We start from the raw sequence: 26788 nt of genomic DNA, 5'->3' as shown, positions 1-26788 counted from the left end.
CCTCGGATCCCGGCCCCACCGGTGACCTCCGCCCCAAATCGGGGGCTGGGGGGCCAGAGGAGGGCCGAGGATGGTCCTGCGGCAGACTCCCCCTGCGTTCTCGGGACCCCGACTCGAGGTGGACTCGGGACCCCTCTCCACCTTCTCCTGCCCCGTCCCGCCCGGAGGCCTCAGAAGGGAGCCGATTCTGCGGGGCCCCCGGCTCGTCCTGGGCCCGGGGTCCTCGGGCCCGCCCGGAAAGCCGAGAGAACCCCGAGAACTGAGCCAGGCGGGAGGGCAACCCGAACTGGAGGTGGGGGGAGCGGGAAGTGGTGGGTGGGGGGTAGGAAGACTCTGGCTGTGACGTCATAGGATTAACCCTCTCTGCGCCAGGCCAGTTGCTGGCCCCTCAGCGGCACAAGTCTCAAAGCTGGGAAAGATGGGGTGCACTTTCTAGAATCCCCGGCTGAACTCGGGTTCTGTGTTCGAGGCTGGGATGGGTTGGCGCCCCAGGAAGGCCGCCGCACCCCGTGTAGGTGTCCGTGACATCAACCTGTGAGTGAGTGTGGAGTGTGGGCCCTGGCCATCGCCTTATGCGTTCTCTTACTATTTATGAAACCGTCAGAATATCTGTCCTCCAAGGGTGGGATGGCAGGAGACTAACCATGTTAGGGTTGTCTGCAGCTACTGCCCTAGGATGGGTGCGGAGAGCTGGGCGCACAGCGCCACTAGGCGGCGGTCCAGAGCGTGGCATCTCCAAGAGACAGCTTAGTTCCTCAAGACCTAGATTTGCCAACCTACTTGCTCGAGTCCGTTCTCAGATATCCTCGACCGAGAGATTCGACGTACTGGTTGGGGTCCTCACCCCTGTCGGGATATTCTTTCTGCATTTTGATCCTGCAATTCCTTCCTCCAGGAATGATCTCCCTCATTCTTCTCTTGGCCTACTACTGACAGGTTCCAAAACTCAGCTCCAATGCCCCTCCTCCAGAACCCCCTCTTCTGCCGGGGCATGACTCCCTTTTTTAATCTCCAGCGCCTAGAAGGATCTGAGGAGCTGAGCTGGGTCGCTGGGCTCTGCAGGACCGGGGTGCGGCTAATGGACGCGGGCTTCCACCAGGGGGCGCGAGGACTCCGCGTCTTTTCCCTACGTCCACCGGGTGGCGCTTCCTCCCGCCTCTGGCCCCTACATGGTCGGGGAGCCGCCGGTGGATCCGCCTCGACTGATTGGGAGAGGCACAGCTAAACTATTTGCATAATTTTGAAAGGGCCGCGCTGAGTGGCTGAGGTATAGAAGGAGAAGCTGAAACGGGCTCTCTCATTGGCTTAAATTTTCCCCCTGCGTCCACATCCCGGTCAGATTGGGCCCGGAGGTCAGTCGGAAGCCTCCGGCTAGTGGCGACCAAGGACCTAGGTCCGGGTGGTGGGAGCTGCAGGGTGAGTGCCAGGCGGCCAGGCGGCTGGGGTTAGGGGACCCTAGGGCAGAGCGGGTGGGGGACCAGGGTGAGAGTCTATTGGCCCCACCCTGACTCCGCTCGGCTTGCCGGTTCTCCTGGCCAGGGGTTGGAGATGTGCATCTAGAGGAGGAACGACGACCTTTGACACCTGCCTTCACCCACCCACCGAGGTCCTCTGCGCCCACCCTGGCCCCACCCACGCCGCCCTGGTGTTTGGAAAGGAATCTTCTCAGCTTCTGACCCCGCCCACAGGGTATCTCACTCAGGTCGAGAGCTTAGTCTGCCCCTCTGGAAAGTGGATCAGTGGTTTACTGAGTTGTTGGCCAGGGTGGATCGTGGAGGTCTGCTCACACGGAGGCTTGTTCTTGCAGAGTCGCTCAAAAATAGGTCCCCCGGGCTCCGAGCCGCTGGGTATGGGTACCGAGAATGAAAGCCCAGAACCGGACTACCAAAAACAGTTCCAGGCCGCAGTCAGTGTCATTCAGAACCTGCCCAAGAATGGTGAGGGCACGAAGACCTGCATTTGAGGGTCAAGAAGATTGGGGTCTGCCTCCTGCCAGGCTCTGATCCCTGCAGTTTATGCAGATAAGTCCCTGCCTGGGCTGCCTTGGGGATCTCCTCTACCTCCTGCCCCTGTCCCCCTGGGTGGGACACCTCGCCATCTCTGCCCATTCCAAGAGTGGGTCTCCCCCCACCTCCACTCTTGGAGCTTGGGGTGATGCTCTGCCTTCCACCTCCACCCCTCCTGCCCAGGCTCTTACCGCCCCTCCTATGAAGAGATGCTGAGATTCTACAGCTACTACAAGCAAGCTACCATGGGACCCTGCCTGATCCCCCGGCCTGGGTTCTGGGACCCAATTGGACGATATAAGTGGTGAGCTCCCTACCAGCTGGGCAAACAGGCCTCAGCTGTCAACCAGCCCCTCACAGCTCTCTGCCCCCCAGGGATGCCTGGAACAGCCTGGGCAAGATGAGCAGGGAAGAGGCCATGTCTGCCTACATCACTGAGATGAAGCTGGTGGCACAGAAGGTAGGGCGAGGCTGTGGGCTTTTTCTGTCCCCAAGGTCCCAGCTAGGTGGCCTGCCTTCCACCCTTCGGCGCTGACCTCCATGATGTTTCCTGCACGTTGACACACTTGTGGGAATTACCACCTTCATGCTATCTCCCCAGCTCCGTCTGTCTCTGGTCCCTGACTGGGCCCAGGGTGGAGGGGCATGGCAGGGCAGGGTCAGGGTGGAAGGGACCCAGCTCAAGGTGGGGTAAGAGGATGGCAGCAGGAGGGGCTGGCGCCTACCTGATAGACCCCCTCTCCCACAGGTGATTGACACAGTGCCCCTGGGCGCGGTGGCAGAGGACATGTTTGCTCACTTCGAGCCCTTGTACCGGGTGATCCCTGATATGCCAAGGCCCCCGGAAACCTTCCTGAGAAGGGTCACAGGTCAGGCCCCCAGGTTGTGAGCTCTACAAGTGCTGAGTGAATTTTCTTGGGTCCAGGTGGAGGGGCTGCTCAGTTGAAGGGGGATTTAGGGGCACAGGGCTCCAGGTGATGTCCCTGTAGGGACTCCAACCAGTGCCCCTGATGGAGTGGGTCTTAGGGAGAGCTCATGGCTGATGGGGAGCAGGGGCTGATTTCCCTGGGAAGCACCAGCCTCTTCCCAGTCCCACCTCTGGGTGCTGTCTCAGCAGGTTGGAGAGAGCAGGTGCTGAATGGAGATGTTGGGGCTACCCCAGAGCCTCCTTGCCTCCCCAGGGAACTCGAACCCCCAAGTCCAGGTCAGTGCCTGGGCCACAGGGACAGAGAGCCAAACCAAACCCAGACTGGTAGTGGGTGGGGGGCTCCCAGTGGGATGGGTAAGGAGAGAAGGCTGGATGTCACACCTCAGGGGCACACATACGGAGACCTCCTGTGCTTGCAAGGGCCAGGGGACAGTTTTTGGGATTCCATTTCCAGGATCTCACTCCTGGGACCCATCTCTGCCTCCTGTGGCAGTGTCTCTAATGGCCCCTGAACAGGTGCCTCTGCCCCATTTCACATCCTTCTTCTTCCATCGCCTCCCTCTTGTCACTAATGTTACCTATCCCCTTGCCCAGAGTCCCAGCCACCTAAGGACCTGGACTCTGAGGTTTTCTGTGATTCCCTGGAGCAGCTGGAACCTGAGCTGGTGAGACTACCCCTCATTCCTTGCCTTCTCCAACCCCCTGTGCCTTGGCTGCTCTACCCCCACCCCTGGACCTTGTGACTCATCTCAGCAGGTTTGGACAGAGCAGAAGGGAGCCCCTGGAGGAGAGCCTGACACCAGAAACAGCTCCATGCTCCCTGCAGAGAAAGGTGAGCCCTTGCCCAGCCTTTCACTCACTCTGCCATTCCTTATGGCTCTAGTGTGCCACAGGCTTTCCCTTGACTGCCCTCTTGGGGCGGAGGTGAAAGTCCAGCAGCGGGCACTTGCCTAACAGCCAGATGCCAGCCTGGATGGCCAAAGTCCCTGCCTGGCCCCCTCTCTGAAGGCTTTCCATTTGAGACTGTCAAAGGATAATGATTTCTGTCCTATCTCCTTCTAGAACTTCCAGTGTGCCACACCCCTTAAGGGGCACTCTCATAAATGTTATCTCCTTTATTCCTCTGAGTAAGGCATCCTGTGAAGACAATGACCTCTTGCCCTAATTTTCATATGACAAAATGAGTCTCAGAGAAGTTTCTGGCTTACCCAGAGTCACACAGCCAAGTGACAGTGTTGGGATTCAAACCCGTGGCCACCTGTTACTCAGCCACATGGATGGACTTTATTATAAAAGACACACTTTATAAGGGATTTCACGCTATTACTTTTCCCCAGGCCTGCCCCAGCCTGCCACCACCCTTTCCCCAGCCGAGTTGCCTTCTGAGTCCCCTTCCTTGTGTGTCTGTGCTCTTCAGAGGGCAGCCTGATGGGGCCCCAGGAATTGGACACGTGGCTAGTGGGGACAGTTCGGGCACTGCAAGAGAGCATGCGGGATGTCCAGGGGAGACTGCAGAGCCTCGAGAGTATGCCCAGCCTCCCGGAGCAGGTGAGCTACCCCCAAGGCCCCAGGCGAGATTGGGGCCGAGCTCCATGGGGCTCTCCTCCAGGCTCCTCATGGTGCCACTTGTGTCTTTTGGTCCTAACTATCCACTGGCCCACATCTCTGACTTCTGCAGAGAATGGTGTGGCTCCTGTCACAGGCAGAGCAGGCAGGGGGGACGGAAGTGCTTCCAGCCTGGAAGGGAGGGTGGGAAGGGCCCTCCTTTCTGCTTTTCCTCTGCTGGAGGAGAAAGTGAGTGTGAGGACAAATTCCAGCAAGCGGTCTGGAAGGCCAGGATGTGTTTGCTCCTTCCACTGGGGCTGGGGCTCCCTGGTGAGCTGGGGCTCCCTGGTGCCCCTTCATGACTTCTGTTCCCAGATTTAGGGTTTGCTCCCAAACAGTGCAGCCCTCGTCCCCCTACTCTCTCCACTCTGCTCCTAGATCTGCTTGCCCCTTACACCTGGGCACCTGGGGTCCTGAGCTCACAAGCAGTCACAGTTACCATTTCTGGAGCCCCCGCTTAGTGCCAAACCCAGGATTTATGTTATCTCACGTAATCCACACAACCCTATGAACTAGGTTTGCTTTTTTATTTTTAAGAGTTTATTTATTTATTCATGAGAAACACACAGAGAGGCAGAGACACAGGCAGAAGGAAAAGCAGGCTCCCTGCAGGGAATCTGATGCGGGACTCGATTCCAGGACCCTGGGGTCATGACCTGAGCCAAAGGCAGATGCTCAACCCCTGAGCCACCCAGCTGCCTCTAGGTTTGCTTTTTCATTTCCCTTTTACGGAAGAGGACACCAAGTCTCTGAGAGGCTGGGGAATTCACCTGAGGACACAGGGCCTGGAGGAACCTCACAGAGCTGCTGTGAGGATTAGATGAGATAATGCCCCTTCCATTGTTGCTACTACTGTTATTACTAACCTCAGGTGATGGAGCTGGGAATGGCCCCAGGTCTGTTTCCCTCCGCAGCTGGGACTCACCATCAACTCTGCGTGGGTCTGTTCCTGAGAAACCTAGGGTGGTAGGGGCAGGAGACAGCTGAATTGCTGGATGTGCGGGATCCCTTGGGTTACCGCTGATCCCCTTGACACTGTGGGTGGCAGCCAGGGTGGCAGGGATTTCCTCAGACCCACCTTTCAACACCCATCCCGCAAAGCTTTATCTTCTTTTTTTTTCCCTTTCCTTTCTTTTTCTTTTCCTTTTTCTTTCTCTCTCTCTTTCTTATTTTACCTTTAACTAATTTTATATGCTGAAGATTTTAAAGATTTCCACCCCAAAATAGTCAGTTTTCCATCTCTAAAAATAAGAACGTTCTACTACCTAGCCCAAATGACAACATTTTAGCACACATGATTTCTTCATATCATCAAATACCCAATCCAAACTGCAATCTCCCCATTTGTCCTGAAATCACCTTTGCCAGCTGCTCTGCCCGGCCTGTCCCTTCCTGGCGCATGTGCTGCCTTTGGTTCCTCTGTCCTTTGAGACCCCTTTCATCTAGACTAGCCCTTCTTCCTTGCTACTGACAGGGCCAGTGCAGTGGTCCTGTAGAATGTTCCTTTTTGGGTCTTTCCAATTATCTCTGAGGCTGGTCATTACATGACCATATTATGTCAGATAAGATGCTCTTCACACCAGGGACACAGACATGGATGTCCCACTATTAATGATGCTTGCATGGATGAGGAAGGGGTGACATTCTGATCCCATCACTGCTAAGTCATGTTTTCCTTTTGCAGCTAGGCAATGTCCAGCTCCCCATTAACCCCACTGGCCACATGATTTTTGATAGTTGATGGATAACCCTTGCCTGGGTCAATCCTTTATTTGGAAAAGAAATGCTGACTTTTAAATTCTATTATTCCTTTACCATATGTTAGGTGTCACTTTTCTGTAGAATTTCATCTAGGGTTTTACTTATGTAAAGGCAGAATAAAGGTTAATTCTTTCTCTTTAATTACCCAAAGTAAGGAGTTGATTTAACAGCCACCTCAATGGTGACAAATTTCCAACTTTCTCTTTGAGTATCATCATGGACTAATGGATTTTAAAGATTCGGTATTTCAATCAACTGAAATTAATTCTTTGTGATGCTTTACATTGTCACAATTTTGGTCAATGGAGACCCTTTCAAGCTGGGTCCTATGTTCTTATAACATGACCTCATTAATCTTTAAAAGCTTCCTTGCTTTCTGGTACAAGATGTCCCACATTCACCTCTACCTTCTCTGCTCCAGACCTGGAATTAACCACTTCTCCAAGGAGTCCTGGCTTTTAGTTTCTAATGATATTTAGAAACTAAAATCTGAGTACCATTTGAAATATGTGGCACATCCTTTATAATATTGGGTGTCCAAGCCATACCACCAGGACCACTGCTGTGTGGCCAGAAGAGATACCCTAGAAGCCAGTCTCCACGAGGCAGCCAGCCCCTCCAGCCCCCCGGCACCTGGATTGCCCTGGGAGGAGGGTGGGAGGGAACTTGAGGTCAGCTGGCAGGGACACACTGGGGACATCAGGATCCCTTCCCTTCTAGTGGTACAGATGTGGGGGTAGTGCCTTCTTTGCCCCACTTCTTACAGTCTTAGGGAGACAGAAGCTCCCTCTTAGTTCTGGAAGAAGCTTCCTCAGGAGGGCCCAGTCTGTGCTGTAGCCTGGGCTGGCCCCTGACTCCCTCCCTCTCGGCAGCAGAGGACCCCGCCCAGTGCCCGGCCGTGGCCCCTCAGGCTCTCCGGCCCCACGCTGCTCTTCTTCCTCCTGTGGCCCTTCATCGTCCAGTGGCTCTTCCGAACATTTCGGACCCAGAAGAGGTGACTCTCAGTGGAGGGCTCTCCGCAGCCAATTAAGGTGGCTCTGAGCCCCCTTGTCCTGTTGTGTCCTGAGCCTTCCTAGGTTTAGGAGAAGAACAGCATTAACTCCGGCCCCCACCACTCAGTGTTTGCCTGTGCACCGCTCCTTACTTGGGGGCCATTTAAGAGCCCATCCTTCCCCACGACTTCACACGGACGCCTTCTCCCCTCCCGCCCAAACACCGGTGCAGGAGTGGTGCACGCCCCCGGGCCTGGGTTGGCCGTGACTCGGGGGCGGGGCTGCCTGGTCAGCCTCTGCCCTCCCCAGCCACTGGGTCACCTGACTCTTCTCCCACCCCGGCCTCTCCCGGTGGAGGCCCAGCTCTTGGGCAAGTTGGGACTTGGGCTGGGGCCTGGGAAAATGATTGGCTGGGAGGCTGCGGGAGGGAGGCCAGGAGGCCCGGCCGAGTTGGGGGGAGGGGAGCGAGCTCCGTTTCGCTGGCCTCCCTCCCCCTGCACACGTACACTCAGGACGTCTTCACGGAAGATTCACTTGCAATGAATGTTTCACTAAATAAAATAAGACCTTCATCTTTTTGCCGTCTGGATCCCCACGGAGCGAGGCGGGAAGCCGGGTCTGGCGCGCAAGGCACAAGTGTCTTCCCTGCCCCTCCCCCAGCGCCCCCGAGGACGGTCCCGAGAGGCCGGCAGTCTACCCTCCCGCGGCCCGAGCAGGGAGCACAGGGGCCCCGGGCCCGAGGGGGGCGGGGGTGGAGGGCGCGCCTGCGGGCGGGGCGGCCGGGGTGGGGCCAAGATGCGGCCCCGCCCCCCACCCCGTCGCCGGTGGGGGGGGACGGGAAGCGAGGGAGGCGGCGGGACCCGGTCCCCGCCCGGAGAGAAGGGCTGCTGCTCGCTGCCCCTTGCGCGGGCCGCAGGGATGGGGCCCCGGACCACGGCCCCGGAAGTGCCCACCGCCCGCCTCCCTCTCCACAGCTGCTCGCTCCTGGTGCCCCCCGCCCGTGACCTCCGAGCTCGGGCCTTCCCAGAGAACTTTCTGGAAGGCCAAGACTCAGCCGGAGCCTAGTCCCCGCCCCGCCCTAAGGAGCGGGGGCGGGGCCGGGAGCCCCCGTCGGGGTGGGCAGAGCGCCCGCCTGGGCACGGCGCTGCGGGGGCCGCCGGCTGCTCGGGCTCCGAACTTCTTTTTCCCACCGCCTGGCGGCCCCGGCCTCCCTCCGGTCTGCGGCAGCCCTGTCGCGCCTCCCCCCAGGCTCCCCGGCTCTAGCAGCGGCACTCCGAGCGCCTCCTAGTGTTAGCGCCCGAGAGGCCTCGGGGGGGGGGGGGGCGGCCGCGGAGGCCGCAGCAGCCTCGAGCCCCTGCAGTTGCCACCCCTGGGCCCCAGGACCTTCCTGCCCGCGGTGAGGAAGAAGAGGCAGTTCTGAAAGGCCCCTTCTTGGAGACCCCTAAACTCCCGAGTTCCTTCTGTCAGCCCCCGGCCTTGACCACTGCCCAAAGTGGGCTATCACTGGACCCACTAGAAGCCTCAATCAGGCCGTCAGTCCTCTCAAGGTGTGGGGGGCGTCCCCCAGGGCAGACACGCCGGCGCTGGTGCTCTACGGTCAAGCCCAGGGGCCCAGGAAGAGAGACTGAATAAACCCTCGTGTTAAGGATGGGCAGCAGCAGGAGAGGGACCAAAGTGGCGCTGGGGATGCGGGCACGGGCATACGGCTAGCTGTGGCACTTGGGCAAGAGACTCAACTGCTCCGAACCTGGTTTGCCTTGTTTGTAAAATAAGGATGAAGACCCCTTTATAAGGCAGTCCTAGGTTTTAAATGACGAGGACATGTAAAATGCCCGGCATTGGGTTAAAACTCAGCTAATACCAAGGTGCCTGGCCTCTTGTTTGACAGAATTCTAGAATTCCACGACCTATCACTCTGCCCACCCCTCCTCACATAGGACAAAGGAGCCTGGTCCAGTAAATTGAGGGTGGCTGGGCTCAGCTGTACTTTTCGATCCCCCTGAATGAGGGTACCCAGGAGTCTTCTGGAGGCTGAAAATGTGTTAACAATGAAGAGATCTCGGACTCCAAGTTTTCTGCAAAACCTCTTTTCCTCAGGATGCGAACTCTCAGTGTGAGGGGGCATTTCTTGCTCACAGGGAGGCCTCTTGCATGGCTGATGAAGGAGCACAAAGGAGGGCAGGCTTTTAGAGTTCTTGGAAGCCCAGGGTCTGGGGTGGTCGGTTTCAAAACATCTGGATGTGCCTCAGAGGCACTCTTGCTTGCCTCTCCCTTGTGGCATGCCCATTGCCGCCTCCCCATGGAACCACTCCTGAGTTCCCAGACAAGTCCTTTGGAAACGATGCTTGCTCTTTATAAAATGCCCTTCATGATGCAGGGCCTGAAAACCCTCCATCCTTCCAAGAAACCCAGGAAGATATGTCCTCCACAAATCCTGTCCATAATTCCCAACTACTGAGCAGCTCACAATCTCCTATCTACCCGGATTTTCTTCATTTGCCATTTTGGCTCACCATGGTTTAATGGCCTCTCTCCACACTGTCCATGTGGATGACATTTTATTCATCATTGTTCCTGCCTAACAAATATTTGCTAAATGAAGAAATGAGGGCTTTAATTAGACTGAAGCTGTTGGAAATGAAAGGAACTAAATCCAAAGTTCTTGAGTAAAAAAGAGAATTTTGTTTGTGAAAGAAAAATGACACGAAGGTCAGGGAGATCTTCAACTAGGAATTGCCACTTAGTTGTCATGTGACCTTGGACAAGTCACTTCATTTCTCGGATTCTCAGAGATTTCTTATCTCTAAAATGGAGACAATCATTCCTACCCTGCCTCACTGGGCTGCAGTGGGGTCAAATGATTGTGTGTAAAAGAATGTTATACGTTGGAAAGTAAGATGTTGCTATTAAGGAAGAAATAATAAGAATAGGTCACGAGTGTGTGTGGCAAGAGGGAGAGGCTGTTATTAGGCTGAGATTTTTTAGGCCTAAATGATTAGAGTAGTTTGGGCTACTCGGGGGCCCTGTCCTCTGGGCTGGAGCTTGGAATCTGGAGAATTTTCTCAAGGAGACTGTGTCACACACCACCACCCTCTAAGTCTACCCCATAATCCTGGGCCAGCATCCCCCTGCCTCCATTTCTGGGCAAGACCTCTTCCTCGGGGAAGCCTCTGGCTCCGTTCCCTCTCAGTGCTGCCCAGCACCCACTGGGGAGAAGAGCCTCTGCGGATGGGACCCCTGTAAACTCAGGATTAATTCTGAACCTTTCCCCCAAGAGGTCCATCAGCTGGCCCGGACTGCCTTGTCTGTGCTCAGGAAAATGGTCCCAGTCAGCTCGGAAGTGAAGAGATCAAGTCGGCCCCAGGAGGCCATTTTCTTCGACAGAAGCTGCGGGCCCCAGGGCGAGGCCTGCCCGCCACCCCGGGTCTCCTGGGAGCCCCAGGCGCACACCCGCGCTTCCCAGATCCCCGCCCCGGCGAGAGGCTCGGTCACGGCCCACCGTTTTGCACTGGTCCTGGGGCGGCGGCCCTTGAAAGACTAGGCCTGGACTGGGGCTGCGCCACTCGGCCGCAGCGGTCCCAGGCAAGTCCGCGGGGGGAAGTCACCCGGGACTCGAACCTGCCTTCTCATCCTCCGAGGCCTAGGCCTGGCTTGCTGCACTAAAGCGGTCACACTGTCCCTTTAAGGCGGCACTTTTTATTCTGCATTTGTTTACTTCTTCATACGCTTTTCGTTTTTTTACAGAATGTGTTCGCAATATCCTTCCGCAAATGTCAGTCCCAGGCATTAACCACACACACCTCGCAGCCATTCCTATAATCTTAAAAATCGAGAGCTATTAGCCATAGGCCAACATCTCTCTTTATAGGATTTAATCCTCTTTTACACTGTAGGGACTACTTTTTAGGGATGAACCATTTCTTCCTTTAGCTAACAAACGTTTATGACCTTCGAAACCCTTCCACGGAGGATAGAATACGATAATACACTTTAAAACGCACCTTTTCATAAAAATATTCTGTGTAGGCCCTCAGAGGCCACGGAATCTTCTCGTATTCCTGAAGCAGAATGGTATGGCCCAAGGCCCGCCCTCTCTTCTCTGCGATTGGCTCCCCTTCTTCGGCAAGACGTGTGACTCCTGACCAATGGACACTCACGTTTCTCTAGCGAGGGATATGCGATAGAAGGAGGCGGCCTGGAAGTCGCCCCCTACGCGTACTGGGATTGGCTACGTCGCACGGCGCGCGAGCACGGCGGGCCTGAAGGATGGGAACTACGACTCCCAGCTTCCTAAGATGAGGACTCCGCTACGCATGCGCATGGGCGGGGCAGCTAGGCTTCTATATAAAAGGGGTGCAGAGGGCTGGGAGGCAGCAGTTGGAAGTTGGCAGGTGGAGAGGCAGGTTGGGAGGGGAAGTCGGGGGAGGAGGCGGAAGAGTTGCTGTCGGAAGGGGGAGGAGGGAGGGAGGAAAAGAGGAGGAGGCGGTGGAGATCTGAGCTGAGCCGAGCATCGAGCCAAAGGGGAGATGAGTTTGTCTGTCCTCGGCTGAGGCTCCGGCCGGGCCTAGGGAACTGGGAGCTCGGGTTGGAGCGACACCCGTGGAAGTGGGAGGAGGTGACTCTGGGACTTTAACCCCTTGTGGGCTCTGCGGCAGGGGATTTAACCCTTTGTGGATTCGGTCCCTCGGAGGCAGCGTCATCGGGTAGTTTTAACCCCTTCGGGGCTGGGTTTAACCCGTTGGACTTAACCTCATCTCCTTGCCCACCAACTCCTCGATCGTGGGGGCGCTCTGCGGGGAGGCTTGAGGTCCACCCCTTTAGCACATTACGTACTGTTACTGCTGCTGCACCCCCTGGACCCGCTAGCTGGCCGCGCTGTGGGCACTTAACCCTTTACTGACTTGAGCTCTCCCAAGTTGCAATTGGAGTTTGTTTACAGAAGGACTGGCTAAAGGCGTCACTTCAGGAATTACAGACCGAAGCGGACTCTGCTGGACATTTTTTAAAAGAAAAGGAAAACCTCTTTTTTCCTTAAGGACTTACAGCCAAAATTTTTCAAACTTCGAGAAGAGGACTCTATTAGCCATGGCCGAGCCACTCTTGTCAGAATACCAGCACCAGCCTCAAACTAGCAACTGTACAGGTGCTGTTGCTGTTCACGATGAGCGGAACCCCGATCGCCCCCCTGGCGCGGAGGAGCGCGTGCCCGAGGAGGACAGTAGGTGGCAATCGAGAGCGTCCCCCCAGTCGGGTGGCCGTCCGGGGCAGGAGGGGGAAGGGAGCTTGGGGCCGCAGCCACCTCCCCTGCAGACCCCGGTCCGTCCAGAACCTAGCTGTCCGGAAGCAGGCAAGAAGGGCCAGAATGGGGACGACTTGTCTGCTGGTGGAGCCTCCCCGCCGGCAGCTGGGGGGGAACCGAAGCCCGAGGCCGAGCCTCTCGCACAGCCATGTCTTGATTCCGAGGTCAACAAGTTGGGGGCTCCTGCTGCGGGGGGCGAGGAGGCGTGGGGACAGCAGCAGAGACAGCTGGGCAAGAAAAAACATAGGAGACGCCCCTCCAAGAAGAAGCGGCATTGGAAACCGTACTACAAGCTAACCTGGGAGGAGAAGAAAAAGTTCGACGAAAAACAGAGCCTGCGAGCTTCAAGGATTCGAGCTGAGATGTTCGCCAAGGGCCAGCCAGTAGCACCCTATAACACCACGCAGTTCCTCATGGATGATCACGACCAGGAAGAGCCGGATCTCAAAACAGGTCTCTACCCCAAGCGGGCCGCTGCCAAATCCGACGACACTAGCGATGAGGACTTCATGGAAGAAGCGGGAGAGGAGGATGGGGGCAGCGACGGGATGGGAGGAGACGGCAGCGAGTTTCTGCAGCGGGACTTCTCGGAGACCTATGAGCGGTACCACGCGGAGAGTCTGCAGAACATGAGCAAGCAGGAGCTCATCAAAGAGTACCTGGAGCTGGAGAAGTGCCTCTCACGCATGGAGGACGAGAATAACCGGCTGCGGCTGGAAAGCAAGCGGCTGGGCGGCGACGACGCGCGCGTGCGGGAGCTGGAGCTGGAGCTGGACCGGCTGCGCGCCGAGAACCTCCAGCTGCTGACGGAGAACGAACTGCATCGGCAGCAGGAGCGAGCGCCGCTGTCCAAGTTTGGAGACTAGACTGAAACTTTTTGGGGGGAGGGGGCAAAGGGGACTTTTTACAGTGATGGAATGTAACATTATACACATGTGTATATAAGACAGTGGACCTTTTTATGACACATAATCAGAAGAGAAAATCCCCCCGGCTTTGGTTGGTTTGGTAAATTTAGCTTTGATGTAGCTTGCGTGCTTTTCTCCTGTTCTTTAATTATGTGAATCTGAAGGGTTGCTTTTGTTTTCCTTTTTAGAAGTTTTTTTTTTTTTTAATGTGTAAGTAACTTGACCAAGTTATAATGCATTTTTCTGTTAAAAAAATCCCCTCCTTAAACGGAGTTATAAGGTGGCCAAATCTGAGAACCATTAAATTCATTCTAGCTATAATAAATTTAATATTTGTAAATGTAACATAGTTTCAGTGTGATTTCTAGAGCTAATTCAAAATAGTGCTGATTTAAGTGATTGCATTGGGGGGTAGAGAAATCCTTAAATTTGTCAGTTTGCAAGAAAACAATCTTTAATGGGACAATTTTCAATTTGCTGATTTTTCCCTTGGATGAGTTTTAGTGTGCTAAATATACAGTTTAGGCAAAATATAAAGATTATCTTCAACACTTAAGTGTGCTTGCTTTCTAGTGCCTTGGTTTTCTTTTTTAAGCTGGAGAAACAAACCAGGGTTAGGTGTTCATGGAGCAGAAAGTACGATTAGAAGCTTCAAATTTAATTCTGCTTCTCAACAGCCATTGGAAAGTCTATTAACAAAAATGTAAACCTAATTTGGCAGTTTGTTAGGTTAGACAAACTGACAGTCTCATTTCATTCCTACAAATAGATTTTACTGATCCTTTCACCTCACCAATAAGGCTGAAAGAAGTTCCTGGATAAATGAAAACAGCTCTTGGTAAACCCTTTGCTTTTTTAGTGCAAGCAATGGTTGGATAAACTTGTGTGGCAGTTCTTTGTTAAGACGCTTAGAGGTAGGGAATATTGGATTTATAGAGGAAATAGTTGTTTGGGGCATTCCAAGGACTTACCCTAATTACTTTATACTTAGGTGCTCCCTATACTAAAAAAAGGAATGGGAACTGTCCACCTTTTGAGGGTCAAACCAAAATTAGAAATTCCCCCTCATTGCAAATCAAATGTAAAGCTTCTGGTTGAGAAGCTAAATTAAGTCCTTATGGACTGAGTGGGAACCCTGCACATCCAGCCCCCATACAGCCCCTGGTCTCAATCTAATAGCTGCTTTAGGCCCGGGAGTAGTTCTGTTGTTGAAAATGCAGGGAGGCTCTGGGAATCAATTTCTGCCCCCAAATCAAAATAGTAACAAGTTATGTTTGTTGGCAGACAATCTGTCCTTTGCTGTTCTGCCTACCACTCCCTTGTGGTGTATTTAATAAACTTCTGTCTCCTTAAAATTATGATTGTTCCTTCGTCATCATGGTTAATCCAGCCCATCTCCGTCTGCCCTGTGTGTTTCCCTAGGCAAATGCATTGCTCAAATCATTAGTACAGAGGTTTCTTGGGGCCTTAGAATCCAGAGGGGGTCTTGAGATTCACGAACCCCACGAAGTTCTATGTAGATTTTTGTATGTACATTTTTCTGGGGAGAGTGTTCAAGAGAATCCTGAGATTGTCAAACTCCTTGAAGGTTAAGAACCTCTGCAGGGAAAGGGAGAAAAAAAACCCATGGAACTCCCACTGGAAAGCTTGCTTTTGCAGCTAAATGGAATAGTGGAGGTGCCAGGAACTTCAAGAGTGACATGCACCTCAATGATGCATAAGCATTCACAAATCAATGAATCAAGGGGAATTATGCTGGTCAAGAACTGACTCAGGGCCTCCAAAGCTGGACTAAGCTGGCCCTATTCTGGCAGATGGTCCACTCAAGACAATGTATGATCAGTTTTTCTTTTAGCCTAAAAATTACATTAAATGTCTATTTTGAAGTAGTTTTCTTCGTGTTTTTAATTTTCCTTCTGCTATGATGTCATGCAGTAGTCCCAGAAACGCAGCTGCTTGGTGGAACGGCAGCAACACTGCCCTCTGGCTTTACATACGGAGAAGCCTCATTTTGACTGCACTATAGGATGCAGCAGTGATAACCTCTGATTGTAGAACTTAATAAAATGGATTTAAGTTTAATGATCTTGTTTTCCCCACTATCAGTCTTAGACTGATACATTTATCATCAGAAAAAAAGTATGTTTTACGCCTAGAAGACAAATTCAGTCTTTAAAAATACACAACTAATTTTAAGTTACTCACAAATGACTCTGATTTACCTAGAGATATGCAGCTTTCTGAACTTTGCTTCCAAAGGCACTTTATATTTATTGCATTAATGTCCTTAGAATGGTGAGGTTTGTGTGAAATTTGTTTTCTATCAATTATTTTCTACGTTGAAACACTGGAGTAGCATACTGCTTTCAGGACTAAGACTGAATTACTTATATTAACAGGGGGCTGTGATGACAAATGATCCTCAAATCATTTGAGGATCTCTAGCCTTTCACCAAAAGTCCTCTCTGCCAAACATTTTAACTGAGCTGCTCAGAAGACGATGCTTACACAATGGCAATTTCAATTTGTTCCCTTTCTCATAGGGAGCCTGAGTATCCAGCCAGGGCAAAGTGCTTCCTAAACTATGAGACATATGGCTGGAAAGTTTAATCCTCCAAGTAAGGAAAACTTAGGGGGCTAGCCTAGAACATAATGTGGCCCTTGGACACAGGGACTTTTAGATCTTAGTTTCGGGAAGAGTCAGGGAAGTCCAGAAAAAGACTAGGTTATCTGGTTTAATTCAGAAAAACAGACTAGGTATCTCTAAAGAGAGAAAACAAAAATGAGACTAGTTTATTAGGAGTCAAAAAAAAAAAAAAAAAAACAGAGTCCTAGTCCTATCTTTAACATACACTGCTAGCAGTGTAATCCTGGACACAACTCTTAAACTTTCTGAACCTCATGCTTCATTGCCAAAATGGGACTGTGGCTACTTTACAAAACTGCTATCAGGATTAAATAAGATAGCATGGAAATGTGTTATTCAAGAGTAAGCTACCATTAATATTATCTCTATTTTTTTTTTTTTTTTAGATTTTATTTATTTATCCATGAGAGAAGAGGCAGAGACACAGGTAGAGGGAGAAGCAGGCTCCCCATAGGGAGCCCAATGCGGGATGCGGGACTCGGTTCTGGAACCAGGCCCTGAACCAAAGACAGATGCTCAACTGCTGAGCCACCCAGGCATCCCTATTATTATTATTTTCTTTTAGTAATCTCTCTATGCCCAATATGAGGTTCAACCCATAACCCTGAGATGAAGAGTCACACACTCTACCAACTGAGCCAGAACAGTTGCCCATCAGTATTTTAATTTTCCCTTCATCCAGAGTAAAATGAAAATCATTTGCTCAGGAAAATGTAAATAAATATACTTTACCTTAATGACTTCAAAAGTTATAGGGGAAAAAAAAGAGAAATTAAACAGGGAACCCATAGAAATTTTTAACGCCCGCCCCCCCCAAAAAAAACAAACAAAAAACCACAACCGAACAGTTTACCTTCAGAAAACCAAGAGCTGGCTATATTTAGTCAAACATTAAGTAATGCACCACAGGATTCTCCCTGGCTACTTACACCTAGAACAGCTGGCAACAAATATTCACAACATTGTGATGGTAAAATTGGCTAAAGCTAAGACAGTACCTTTACCTAAGTACAGTTGAGTTTGTGAGGTTAGTTTTTTGAAATTATTTCTCAGACTTGACAAGAACACTGGAATAAAATTCCACTTTACTATTCTTTTTCATATAAGGTATAAATGGTTGATGCTAGAAATGAAAAATAATTTTCAAAGTAAAGAAAATATCATATTCAGGCCCTGAACACAGTAGGATCTGCTGACTGAGGGGTAACATTCATAGTTTGCAGTGAGACAGAATATATACTCTAGGAGGCAAAGACTGAATTTTGAGCCAGTTGTCTTTGAATACTGGAGAGCTTACAATCTCATTCCACTTCTTGTCGAAAAAAACAAAGGCTGAGTTTAGACAATCAATACTTAAGCTCTCACAAATCCTCCTGAATAAATTTTCTTGGGTTTTACTTAGAGGTGGTTCAATTATGACAAATAATGTATCAACAAAGCCAACAGCAGGAAAAATCCTAGTTTACTAATAAACCTCTGCACACCAATGAAATTCTTTCAAATGGTTGAGCTGCTACTGGAAACTGTTGGTAAGTTTTCTGAAATAGCTAATGTGACCTCTAAACAGCACCAAGAGCAATTACATTTGGTTTAAGTTTTTTCTTTTCTTTTTTTTTTTTTTTTGGTTTAAGTTTTTTCAAGAGCAAAAATTCAGAAGGGAATCATACTCTCATCCTTCATATTCTTCATATTCACACATTCACTGACTGTGCAAAGTGTTAAAAAGCCCTGGGTTTGCAGGGAGTAAAAGGGTATTCCTGAAGGAAAATGTGAGAACTTGAGTGCCTCATGAAACAAGTTATTTGAGAAAATGACAGCATCACCGCTCTTGTGAGCTACTCAGTAGAACTTGTACTAGCTCCAGAGGGTCAGAGAAGATTCATTTGAAGTCTGACTCCTGTTTAAACACAGAATTCTGCATACCTGGATAATAATACAACTATTAGGTAAAGGCAAGAAACCAAACTGGAGAATGAAAAGGAATGGCTAAGAGGTTAGTTAGTTCTATCTTCCTCTCTAGTTATTCCTAAAAGTGTACTTAACAAACCAGCAAATATATGAACAATTTAAAAAGAGAAAATTTAAAGAGAAAGATGGTGAGAGCTTAATACAACAGAAAACTAGTTAATTATGGAAATCAAATAGTTCAGAAGCAAAGATCTTCATCCTGAAGAGGACTGCTGCAAAGAATCCATCCTACCCACCAATGAATCCTGCTCTCACAGAGCCACTAGTTCCCAGGAATTGGCCAGCAGGGTAAAATATCCAGGACTTCCTAGTAACAATTGCTTGGTACCCTAAGAAACTGACCATCATTCAGCCTAGTTGGATGGCCATCCTTTGTGCTGCCGAGGGCAGCCAAGGCCACATTTCAGTAAGGCAGGCCTCCCAAATGTCCCAAATAATCTCTGAAGCAGAAGTTCTAGATTCCCAAGTAAGGAAGTTTTAGTAAATATATGTTTACATAGCTACCGAAGAGTAGTTACTCCTCAAGGTTATTTATGGGGGAAGTAGCATTGATATCATTTTCAAATTAGGAAACTGAGGTATATAGGGTTTGTAGACTTTGTCATAAACCCTGAAGGAACTCATCTGCCAGAGGACAGCTGAGGAGGAAGCAGAAGGTCTGGTTGAACATTAGATGAACAACAGACTCAGCAACAAAATGACCAGTTTGGCCTCATCTTCAGGATTTGGCCCCTGGCAAAGCCCAATCAAGTCAGTGGTAGCACACACAGAAATAGAACTTGGGAGTTCCTAACTTCCAGTCCTAGGTTTTGCTCAGAAGATAACCAAGGCAACATTAATAAATTGGGTTTATTCCCAGCTTTATCAAGGAATGAAAAAGCTTGTGGTTCAACCTTAAAGATGATAACCTTTCATCTTTATAAATGAGTAACACATTTCTGCATCTGGCAAGGTATTCTCCACCTCGTAGCATCCAAAGGTTTATAACTACATTACTTCACTATGGAGGATGAATCACAAATGTCTGGCATCCTCCTCCATTAAACTGTCAGAAGAACCACAAGGATAATCTTTAAAGCCCCTTTCAGCTCCTAAGACTATTTAACTTAACTCCTACCAAGTTAATGTCAGCTTCTCCTAACTCCCATCTTCTCTTGATCTGAGGAACAGTGTAAAATTAACATGATGTAAGCCAAAAGTCAACCTACGGTATGAGTCAAGTGTACTGCATTTAGTGGTTCAAATTTTGGATTAAGAAATCGAGTCAATAAAAAAAAAAAAAAAAAAAAAGAAGAAATCGAGTCAATGGTGATCAAATTTTCCCAATCCAGTTTTAAGACTTTCTCTGCGAACATCTGGGAAGTTCGGGGAGAATAGATAAAGCTTTGGAACTGTCATTTACAACTTAAAAAAGAATGATTAATAGAAGGAGAATGGCTTCAGTTCTCAAAGACCTTTCAAGGTTCTTGCTAATTAAGCCAAAGACTCAGGAATGATGTGACCATGTGTAAGTGACAATGAGATTCATCACAAGGTAGAGCTCACTACCCACTCTCATACTTTATAGAGTCTACCTAGCCATAATTTTAACTGATATTTTAGCAACAAAATAAGGTATCCCTAAGCTGTATGCAAATCTCTCTGAAGTTAGATTTTGAGCATTAGTAAACAAGACGGTTTGATCCGTGATTCAAGGAAAGAATTTCACATCAAACTTCAATCCTTAAAAAGCTGCTATAGCTGTTAATATAAGGTTGAGCGTTTATTGTTTTCAAAGGTCTCTCTCCCATCTCCGCCCCCCCCCCCCCAAAAGCTACATATAGGAAATAGCTCAAAACTGCAATTTCTATCTTGGTAGCGTCTGGGATCCACAGAAGTGATTTTCAACGACTTGGAAATTCAAAATAGAGGTTCCCTAGTAACAATGCACCAGTGGCAAAAATATTCCCCATTTTTTGTTTAGTTTTTAGGAGAAAAGTTCCTTAAACTGGAAGGAATCTGTAGTCTTAACAAAGATTACGTTGGAATTAGTTCGTTTTTTTCTTTAGGAGGGCAGCCATTTCTCCAAAAGTTTTGGTCAAAGTCACGGCTCAGATTTCAAAACGCAAACAGATGTTCCTGAAGCATCCAAAACGGGCCCACACTCCACTTTTATTCCCAGAGCCGTGGCCCCTCGGTTATTTTGTGTGCCCCAACCCTGAAAAGAGCAAAAACCCAACCCCTCTTTGGTGTACACTTTCGAGAGCAGTGGAACAGCACATTTTTGGACTTTCCCAAACTGGGCTGGGGAGTGCAAGGTCGGGTCCTTCCGAGAATCGGGGCTGGGAAGAAATCTTGAGGGCAAGAGCGCTCAGAGATTTCCAGGCATTGGGCTCGTGAAGGTTTCCACGGGCCTCCGTCTATCTAGCTCCAGGGGGAATTAGTGGTTGCCACTGCAGGAAGAAGCCGGGACCGCGGGATGGCCTTGGTGTACTGGGGGAAGATGGTGGGCGCACCCCACTCTCCGCCCTCGGGGCCTCCAGCCGCCCGCCACGCCAGAAGGACGCGCGGCCAGAGCTGGGACCTCCGCCCTCCCCCTCGGCGCCAGCCTTTGGAACCTGGCGTCGCCCCCACCTAGCCCGTCGGAGCGGGAGTTCCGCCACGCCGGGCCCCGCCGCCATACCCAGGCCGCATGGGGGTGGGGAGACAAGTTGGCAAAGCTCGGCCTCAGGATCTGCGCCCCCCGCGGAAAGGGCAGACGGGAGTCGCTTCACCCGGTCTCTCCCCAACTGGGGTCTCGGGGAACACGCGGTAATTGCCCAAAACCCCGCCCTCTGTGAGAAGCGAGGCTGCGGGGCTGCCGGGACGGTTTGAGGACCGGGCCCGGCCGGGGAGACTCCAACCTTCACCCCCCCGGCCCCCGGTCCCACTCCCCGCCGTCTCCCGGCGCCACCACTTCAGGCAGCCCACTCGGCCCGGCCTCTCCCCGCGCCCGGACCACCCCCCATGGGGTGCTCTCACTGCGCAGCGAGTCCCTCCGCTGCCTCCTCCCAGCCCAAAATGGCGGCGGCGGCCACCGATCCTTCTCGTCGCCTTCCTCTAGGGCCGAGGATCCCTCCGCACCCGCAGCCCCGCCCCCTCTCGGCCGGATCTATTTTCTGCCCCGTAAAGATTAACGCCATCAATGAACTCTTTAATTGATCTCGGAAGGCGGGTCCTGTTGTGCTTCCGCACAGCTAATCGTTGACGAAAGTGAAAATATTGGCAGACGAGTTGGCCAATCACAGAAGGCATCGGTGAGCGCGGGACGCCGCTCGCGCAAGGGTAGATGGGTTTTGGAGTTCTGGGTGTCTCCGTAGACGTGACAGGATCATCAGCCGGCTTCCCAAGCTACAAGAACTACAATCCCCAGCAGGCGCCGCGCTGCCAGGCTGTCCCCCTCCCCCCACCCCCAACCTTAGTGCCTGAGCGGCTTGACCAGAGCTGCTGCAACTGCAGCAAGAGGTAGGGCTGAGGCACTGGGAACTGCACAGACAGGCGTTCGGTCGCACAGAAAGACACACAGATATAGTCGTGTGCATAATCCTTGACAGCAAATAGGTCAGTTCCGCCTTTGCAAAATCTTTCTCGGACCACTTCCCCTCTTCCAAGGAATCCATCCTTATTCCAGTTGGGCTTCCCTTCCAGCTGCATGTAGTGTGAAGACTTTTTCCCCTTCCCTCTGTTTCTCGTCCTGAGAGGAAGGAGGGGGGAGGCAGGCCAGGCCCAGGAGATGATAAGTCTTCAGCCCCAGGCTCGGCCCAGGCCACAACTGTGTTTCTGGAGGTGCTGACTTTTGGAGGCCAGCCTGAGGGGGCTGGGAGTGGGGGGTGGGGGTGGGGTGCTGTCAAGAGTGGGACCTCTGGAGGCTGTGAGGAAAGGCCCCCTTGTAAAGCCTGCTACATATTTTCCTGTTGGAGCCACTGCCCCACTCCACTGCCAGCCTCTCCAGGTCGAGTGCCTCCAGGTCACTGCTGTATCTTTGCCTCCCTGGGCAGCGACCTTTTCCTCTTTGGTTGTTGGGGGAACAAGGCTCAGGACTAGCTTCCCAGCTGCCAGCCTGGGCCTCAGTGACTTCCAGAAGAACAGCATAGGATGGAAGCTCTGGCCCCGGCGAGAAGAATAGGACTGGGAAGATGGCCCCTTGCTGGCTGGAGGTGTGAACCCCAGGGTGTGGAGGCTTTAGGACCTGCATTGGATAATGAAGGTGTGCAGGTCTGGTGCTACAAAATGGCTGCCGCTGCCTTAGTGAATAATTGCCAGGCAGCCAGTCTTCCTGAAAATTCTCCTTTAAGACTTAGCTTTCTGTTATTTAAGGCAGGTGTCATTAGTTAGAAGCATCTGCTGAAAGATTTGGAGCAGAAGAAGGTGGCTACTCCGAACCAGACCAACTGTAATACAGAGTCACCAGCAGCCCTGGAGGAGGCCAAGGTAAGCCCCACCTTCCCAGCCACCTGAGTGCCCCGACATGGAGCCTGCCAACTGGGATCCTGGCCGCTTGTCTCAGCTGTGTTGGCAGATCTGGAAAACCAGATCTAACTGAGTCCCTACTGTGCGGTGGGCAGTATGCCAGGATGCCAAATCTGTGCTGTTGTGAAATCCTAGCAGCCCTTCAAGGTAGGAGTTACTATTTCCATTTCAAAGAAGCTAAGGTTATCAGAGTTGAAATACCTTCTCTAGAATCATACAGCCAGCAAACAAAAGATCCCGGGTTTAAAATTAGGGCCTTCGGACACCAGAACACAGCCTTACATTTTGTCAAGGCTGAGAACCAAGTGTGACACAGGGGAAAGAGAACATTTGGTTCATAATTTAGGATGGGGGTTGGAGTTCACGTAGCATCCAGGAGAAAGGGAAAGACAGATTGTATCAGGCTCTCAGGAAACATCACCTTCTGATCTGGCAACAGGAACCCAAACCCACTCTGCCCATGCTCTCTCTTGCTGCCCCCACGTTACCCATTCTCCTCGAGTTTACAAGTTCCTATAGGTGAGGAGAGGACTCAGTGCCTCTGACCCACCCTCCCTAGCCACTTCCAGTGTTTGCTAGAGTTTTTTAATTTGGAGTTCATGACATGTCAGGATTAGAAGTTCAGAGAGGGCAGATGACTCACCCAGATCACACAGTTTATCTGCATAGTGGGAATGATGGTAAAGGGAAAGGCATTCAGGAGGAAGGCAGCATGTGGGGCTGAGGGACAGGGATGGTATGGGTGAGGGGAAGGATCATTAGAAGCCGAGCCATGTGCTGAGGGCTGGGGGAGGTGAATGTGCATACACAAGCCACTTTGTCTCAGTGCTGCTAGGGGCCTTGCCTCTTCTGGGGTGGGGTAGAAGCTCTGTCTCAGTTGACTCAAGACACTGGTGGAGACAAGGCCTGTTCTCGATTGACAGTCTCCCAGTAGGTGAAGTAACAGTACAACACACCTACAGACAACACAAACAGACAACATACACACGTACTCTGTATGCGCTCTAACATATCCCATCCTAAATGAAGACGAGAACTTCAGGGCCTCCGAAACACACACAACGTGCCTCCAGCTCTTACAGGGCTGTGTACATCCCCGAGTACACACACTATGCCTATATGGGCCTATGCTCAGATGTTTCTGAACCGTGGTGTACGTTGTAGAGCAACATGCCCATGGTAGCGGTTATTATTAGAATTCCCCAAACCACAAACATAGAGCAATTCATTCCCATCCCCCACACTGAGTACTCCCACCCTCACCACAACAGAGATAAACAGATGCTCTGCACACACACTGTCTTGACAGAATCCTTTCCACCTCTTAGATAAGTTCTAGAATTCTCTTGGCTGCAGACTGGAGGTTCACCCTTCCTCTCCCTAGCGAGGGCCTCTTTCCTGCCACTCATGTCGAAGAGTGATACCAACTTCTGCCTGGAATAAATATCACTCCATCTTCTTTACCCTAGATCAACAGAAAGGGGTGGTCTCATATCCCAAGGTCTTTTGCATCCGCCTCTCTTATGGGCTTTATGTCATTTAACATGGTTTTGAGCACTTTCCTTGGGCCACGCATAGGGACACAGTGGTGAGCTAGGCAGACAAGACACATTCTTATAAAAAGAAGATAGTAAATGGTAATGTGGTAGACACTACGTGGGATGTGGGACGGTAACTGAGTCACATGATGGTGTCACTGGGAAGGGGAGATGGGGGGGATCTTTACATAGGGTGGTCAGGGAGGGCCCATCAGAAGAGGTGATATCGGTACCAAGCCCTCAAGAGTCAGCTCTGCAATAAAAACTGGAAGCAAGATTGGCTACGTAATTCTCGTAGGGCTCAGGGCAAAAGGTTCTTTATTCAAAACTTGTCAAGAAGTTCAAGATGAAAACATCGGAGCATTAAGCAAAGCATGGGGTCTTTCCAGACAGAGTGGGAGTGAGGGGCCCTGAGAGATGACACAGGTTGCTTACCCAGGAAGCCAACTCTGTCAGAAAGACAATCTTTCTAGGAAGAGGGCTGATCAAGCAAATGCAGCAGGAGCCACTTCCCATCCTGTCTCCTCTTTCTCCTACTTCATTCAAACAGTATTTATTGCATGCCTACCTTGTGAGGCACAGAACAGCTACTATTGAAGGCACTGAAATTACGGAGTGAAATACACAGGCATAATTCCTGCTGTTTTCATGACTCGGGGAGGGTTGAGGGGGCAGATAAGCCCATAAACCAACAAATAGTTGCAGAGGGTGAGAGGCTAGAGAGTGACCCCAAGTCAGCTTCAGGCTGGGTGGTGGCAGAAGGGTTCCAGCGCCAAGGGGCAGGCTGTCTGTGATTCACTCTATCTTGTCCTCTCTCTTTAGACCCCTGGTGCTCCTGGGAGCCCCCAAACACCCCCTGAGCCTCATGACCCTGGTAGTTCCCTGCCCCTGACCCCCCGGATAGAGAGCCACTCTGAGGAGGAAGATTCCCCTGGGGCTGGCAGGGGCCTAGGCTGGAACAGCAGGGGCTCCCGGACCCAGAGCCCAGGGGGCAGCTCTGTGGAAGCTGTGCTGGGCCGGAAGAAGCACCGCAGGAGGCCTTCCAAACGCAAACGCCACTGGCGCCCCTATCTGGAGCTGAGCTGGGCAGAGAAGCAGCAGCGGGATGAGAGGCAGAGCCAGAGGGCCTCCCGGGTCCGTGAGGAGATGTTTGCCAAAGGCCAGCCTGTAGCACCCTACAACACCACCCAGTTTCTGATGAATGACCGGGATCCTGAAGAGCCCAACCTGGAAGTGCCCCACGGGGCCTCCCACCCAGGCTCCAGCGGGGAGAGCGAGGCAGGGGAAGGTGACGGGCAGGGCCGGGCTCATGGGGAGTTCCAGCAGAGGGACTTCTCTGAGGCCTACGAGCGCTACCACACCGAGAGTCTGCAGGGCCGCAGCAAGCAGGAGCTGGTCCGAGACTACCTGGATCTGGAGAGGCGGCTGTCACAGGCAGAAGAGGAGACCAGGAGGCTGCAGCAGCTGCGGGGGTGCACCAGCCAGCAGCCCTGCCGCCAGGTGGAGGAGCTGGCTGCCGAGGTCGAGAGGCTCCGGACAGAGAACCTACGGCTGCGGCAGGAGAACGCCATGTGGAACCGGGAGGGCAGCCGCGGCGAGGGGGAGCCAGGCACCTAGGGGAGGGCACCCTTCAGCTGGGCTGATCCGAGGAAATGGTCCCATTTCATACAAGCTCAGGCTGCTGGGGCTCAGGGAGGCGGGTGACAGATGAAAACCATGTCCAGCACCCCTGTGCCCCCTGAGAACAGCTAAAATAGGTTCAGCCTTCCATTCGTCATTTCTATAATTTGTTCTTTGATGTCTTTTTTTTTTTTCACAAATTAAATGATTTTCATGAGCTTACAGGGAGTGGCTAGGATTGATTTCACTAGGGTTGCTCTGAGAATTAAAGCATATGTGTCCCAGAGAGGCTTGGGACTGTGGTCCCAGGCCCTGCCTTACTCCAAGCCTGGGAGGCTAGCAGACCTCTATATTGGGGAACCACCAATCCCTTGGGGATGCCTGAATTCTGGTGTGTGTCCTGGAATAATCGGGCTGCTCTGAAGGTTTTTATAGAGGAGGGGTAGGAGGGGGCTCAGGAACCACCAGGTTGGGCCAGACCTTGACCTAAGATGCCAGATTGCTGTGAGGAGCTGGGGGTCTGCCTGGAGGAGAGAGGGCTAGGACTTTTTGGGAGGGGTTCGTTCAGGGTTTATACCCAGGTTCTCTGCATTCTCCCTATCCTCCCCATTGTGTGGAGGGCCAGGCCAGATGTGGTCTGGATAGTTTGTGTCTCCTTGTTCTTGACAGCCTCCTCCCCCAATACCTTGAAGCCAGTGGTGGGGCAGGAGGTTAGTCATCACTTTTGGCTCCCTTACCTCCTAGAAGGGCACTTACAAGTGTGCACTCAAGGGAAGTTTTCTTTTTTTGTTGTTGTTGTTTGGTTGTTGTTTTTTAAGATTTTGTTTTTGTTTTTAAAGATTCTATCCATTCATTCATGAGAGACACAGAGAGTCAGAGACATAGGTCTGGAGGGAGCCTGCTGCAAGGCTTGATCCCAGGACCCTGGGATCACACCTTGGGCTGAAGGCAGACACTCAATCACTGAGCCACCCAGGTGCCCCTAAAATTGTATCTGTTTATTTATTTGAGAGAGAGAGAGAGAGAGA

At 51.6% G+C, this 26788-nt stretch overlaps 3 protein-coding genes across 20 annotated transcripts; all 3 read left to right on the top strand.

The window, feature by feature from the left end:
• Positions 1 to 2: 2 nt before the first annotated feature.
• Positions 3 to 7864, top strand: ACBD4 (acyl-CoA binding domain containing 4). Of its 13 annotated transcripts, none has more exons than XM_041725601.1 (11): positions 3 to 118; positions 1540 to 1702; positions 1808 to 1937; positions 2190 to 2310; positions 2382 to 2466; positions 2755 to 2875; positions 3124 to 3210; positions 3529 to 3599; positions 3691 to 3766; positions 4352 to 4482; positions 7176 to 7864. In XM_041725601.1, the coding sequence occupies exons 3-11, from the start codon at positions 1850 to 1852 to the stop codon at positions 7296 to 7298; spliced, it is 903 nt and encodes a 300-aa protein (XP_041581535.1). In that variant the 5' UTR covers positions 3 to 118; positions 1540 to 1702; positions 1808 to 1849; the 3' UTR covers positions 7299 to 7864. The 13 variants fall into 13 exon arrangements, with proteins under 13 accessions (XP_041581535.1, XP_041581534.1, XP_041581530.1 ...); XM_041725600.1 differs by having other exon boundaries at positions 7173 to 7864; XM_041725596.1 differs by having other exon boundaries at positions 3688 to 3766; positions 7173 to 7864.
• Positions 7865 to 11355: 3491 nt separating this feature from the next.
• Positions 11356 to 14854, top strand: HEXIM1 (HEXIM P-TEFb complex subunit 1). The gene has a single exon (XM_041725349.1). The coding sequence runs from the start codon at positions 12378 to 12380 to the stop codon at positions 13455 to 13457; it is 1080 nt and encodes a 359-aa protein (XP_041581283.1). The 5' UTR covers positions 11356 to 12377; the 3' UTR covers positions 13458 to 14854.
• A 5944-nt stretch (positions 14855 to 20798) lies between these two features.
• HEXIM2 (HEXIM P-TEFb complex subunit 2) lies at positions 20799 to 25926 on the top strand. 6 transcript variants are annotated; one of them, XR_005983127.1, is made up of 3 exons: positions 20799 to 20904; positions 22450 to 22563; positions 24963 to 25926. XR_005983127.1 is itself a non-coding variant. In XM_041725350.1 (3 exons), exon 3 carries the CDS (start codon positions 25287 to 25289, stop codon positions 25755 to 25757), a length of 471 nt encoding a protein of 156 aa, XP_041581284.1. In that variant the 5' UTR covers positions 21572 to 21693; positions 22450 to 22563; positions 24963 to 25286; the 3' UTR covers positions 25758 to 25926. The 6 variants fall into 6 exon arrangements, 1 of the variants encoding a protein (XP_041581284.1); XR_005983128.1 differs by lacking the exon at positions 20799 to 20904 and adding an exon at positions 21220 to 21389; XR_005983129.1 differs by lacking the exon at positions 20799 to 20904 and adding an exon at positions 21539 to 21597.
• Positions 25927 to 26788: the final 862 nt, after the last annotated feature.

The sequence above is a fragment of the Vulpes lagopus genome, chromosome 12 (assembly GCF_018345385.1).
Source record: "Vulpes lagopus strain Blue_001 chromosome 12, ASM1834538v1, whole genome shotgun sequence".
NCBI classification, from domain to species: domain Eukaryota; kingdom Metazoa; phylum Chordata; class Mammalia; order Carnivora; family Canidae; genus Vulpes; species Vulpes lagopus.
This window is presented reverse-complemented; position numbering and strand designations above follow the sequence as displayed.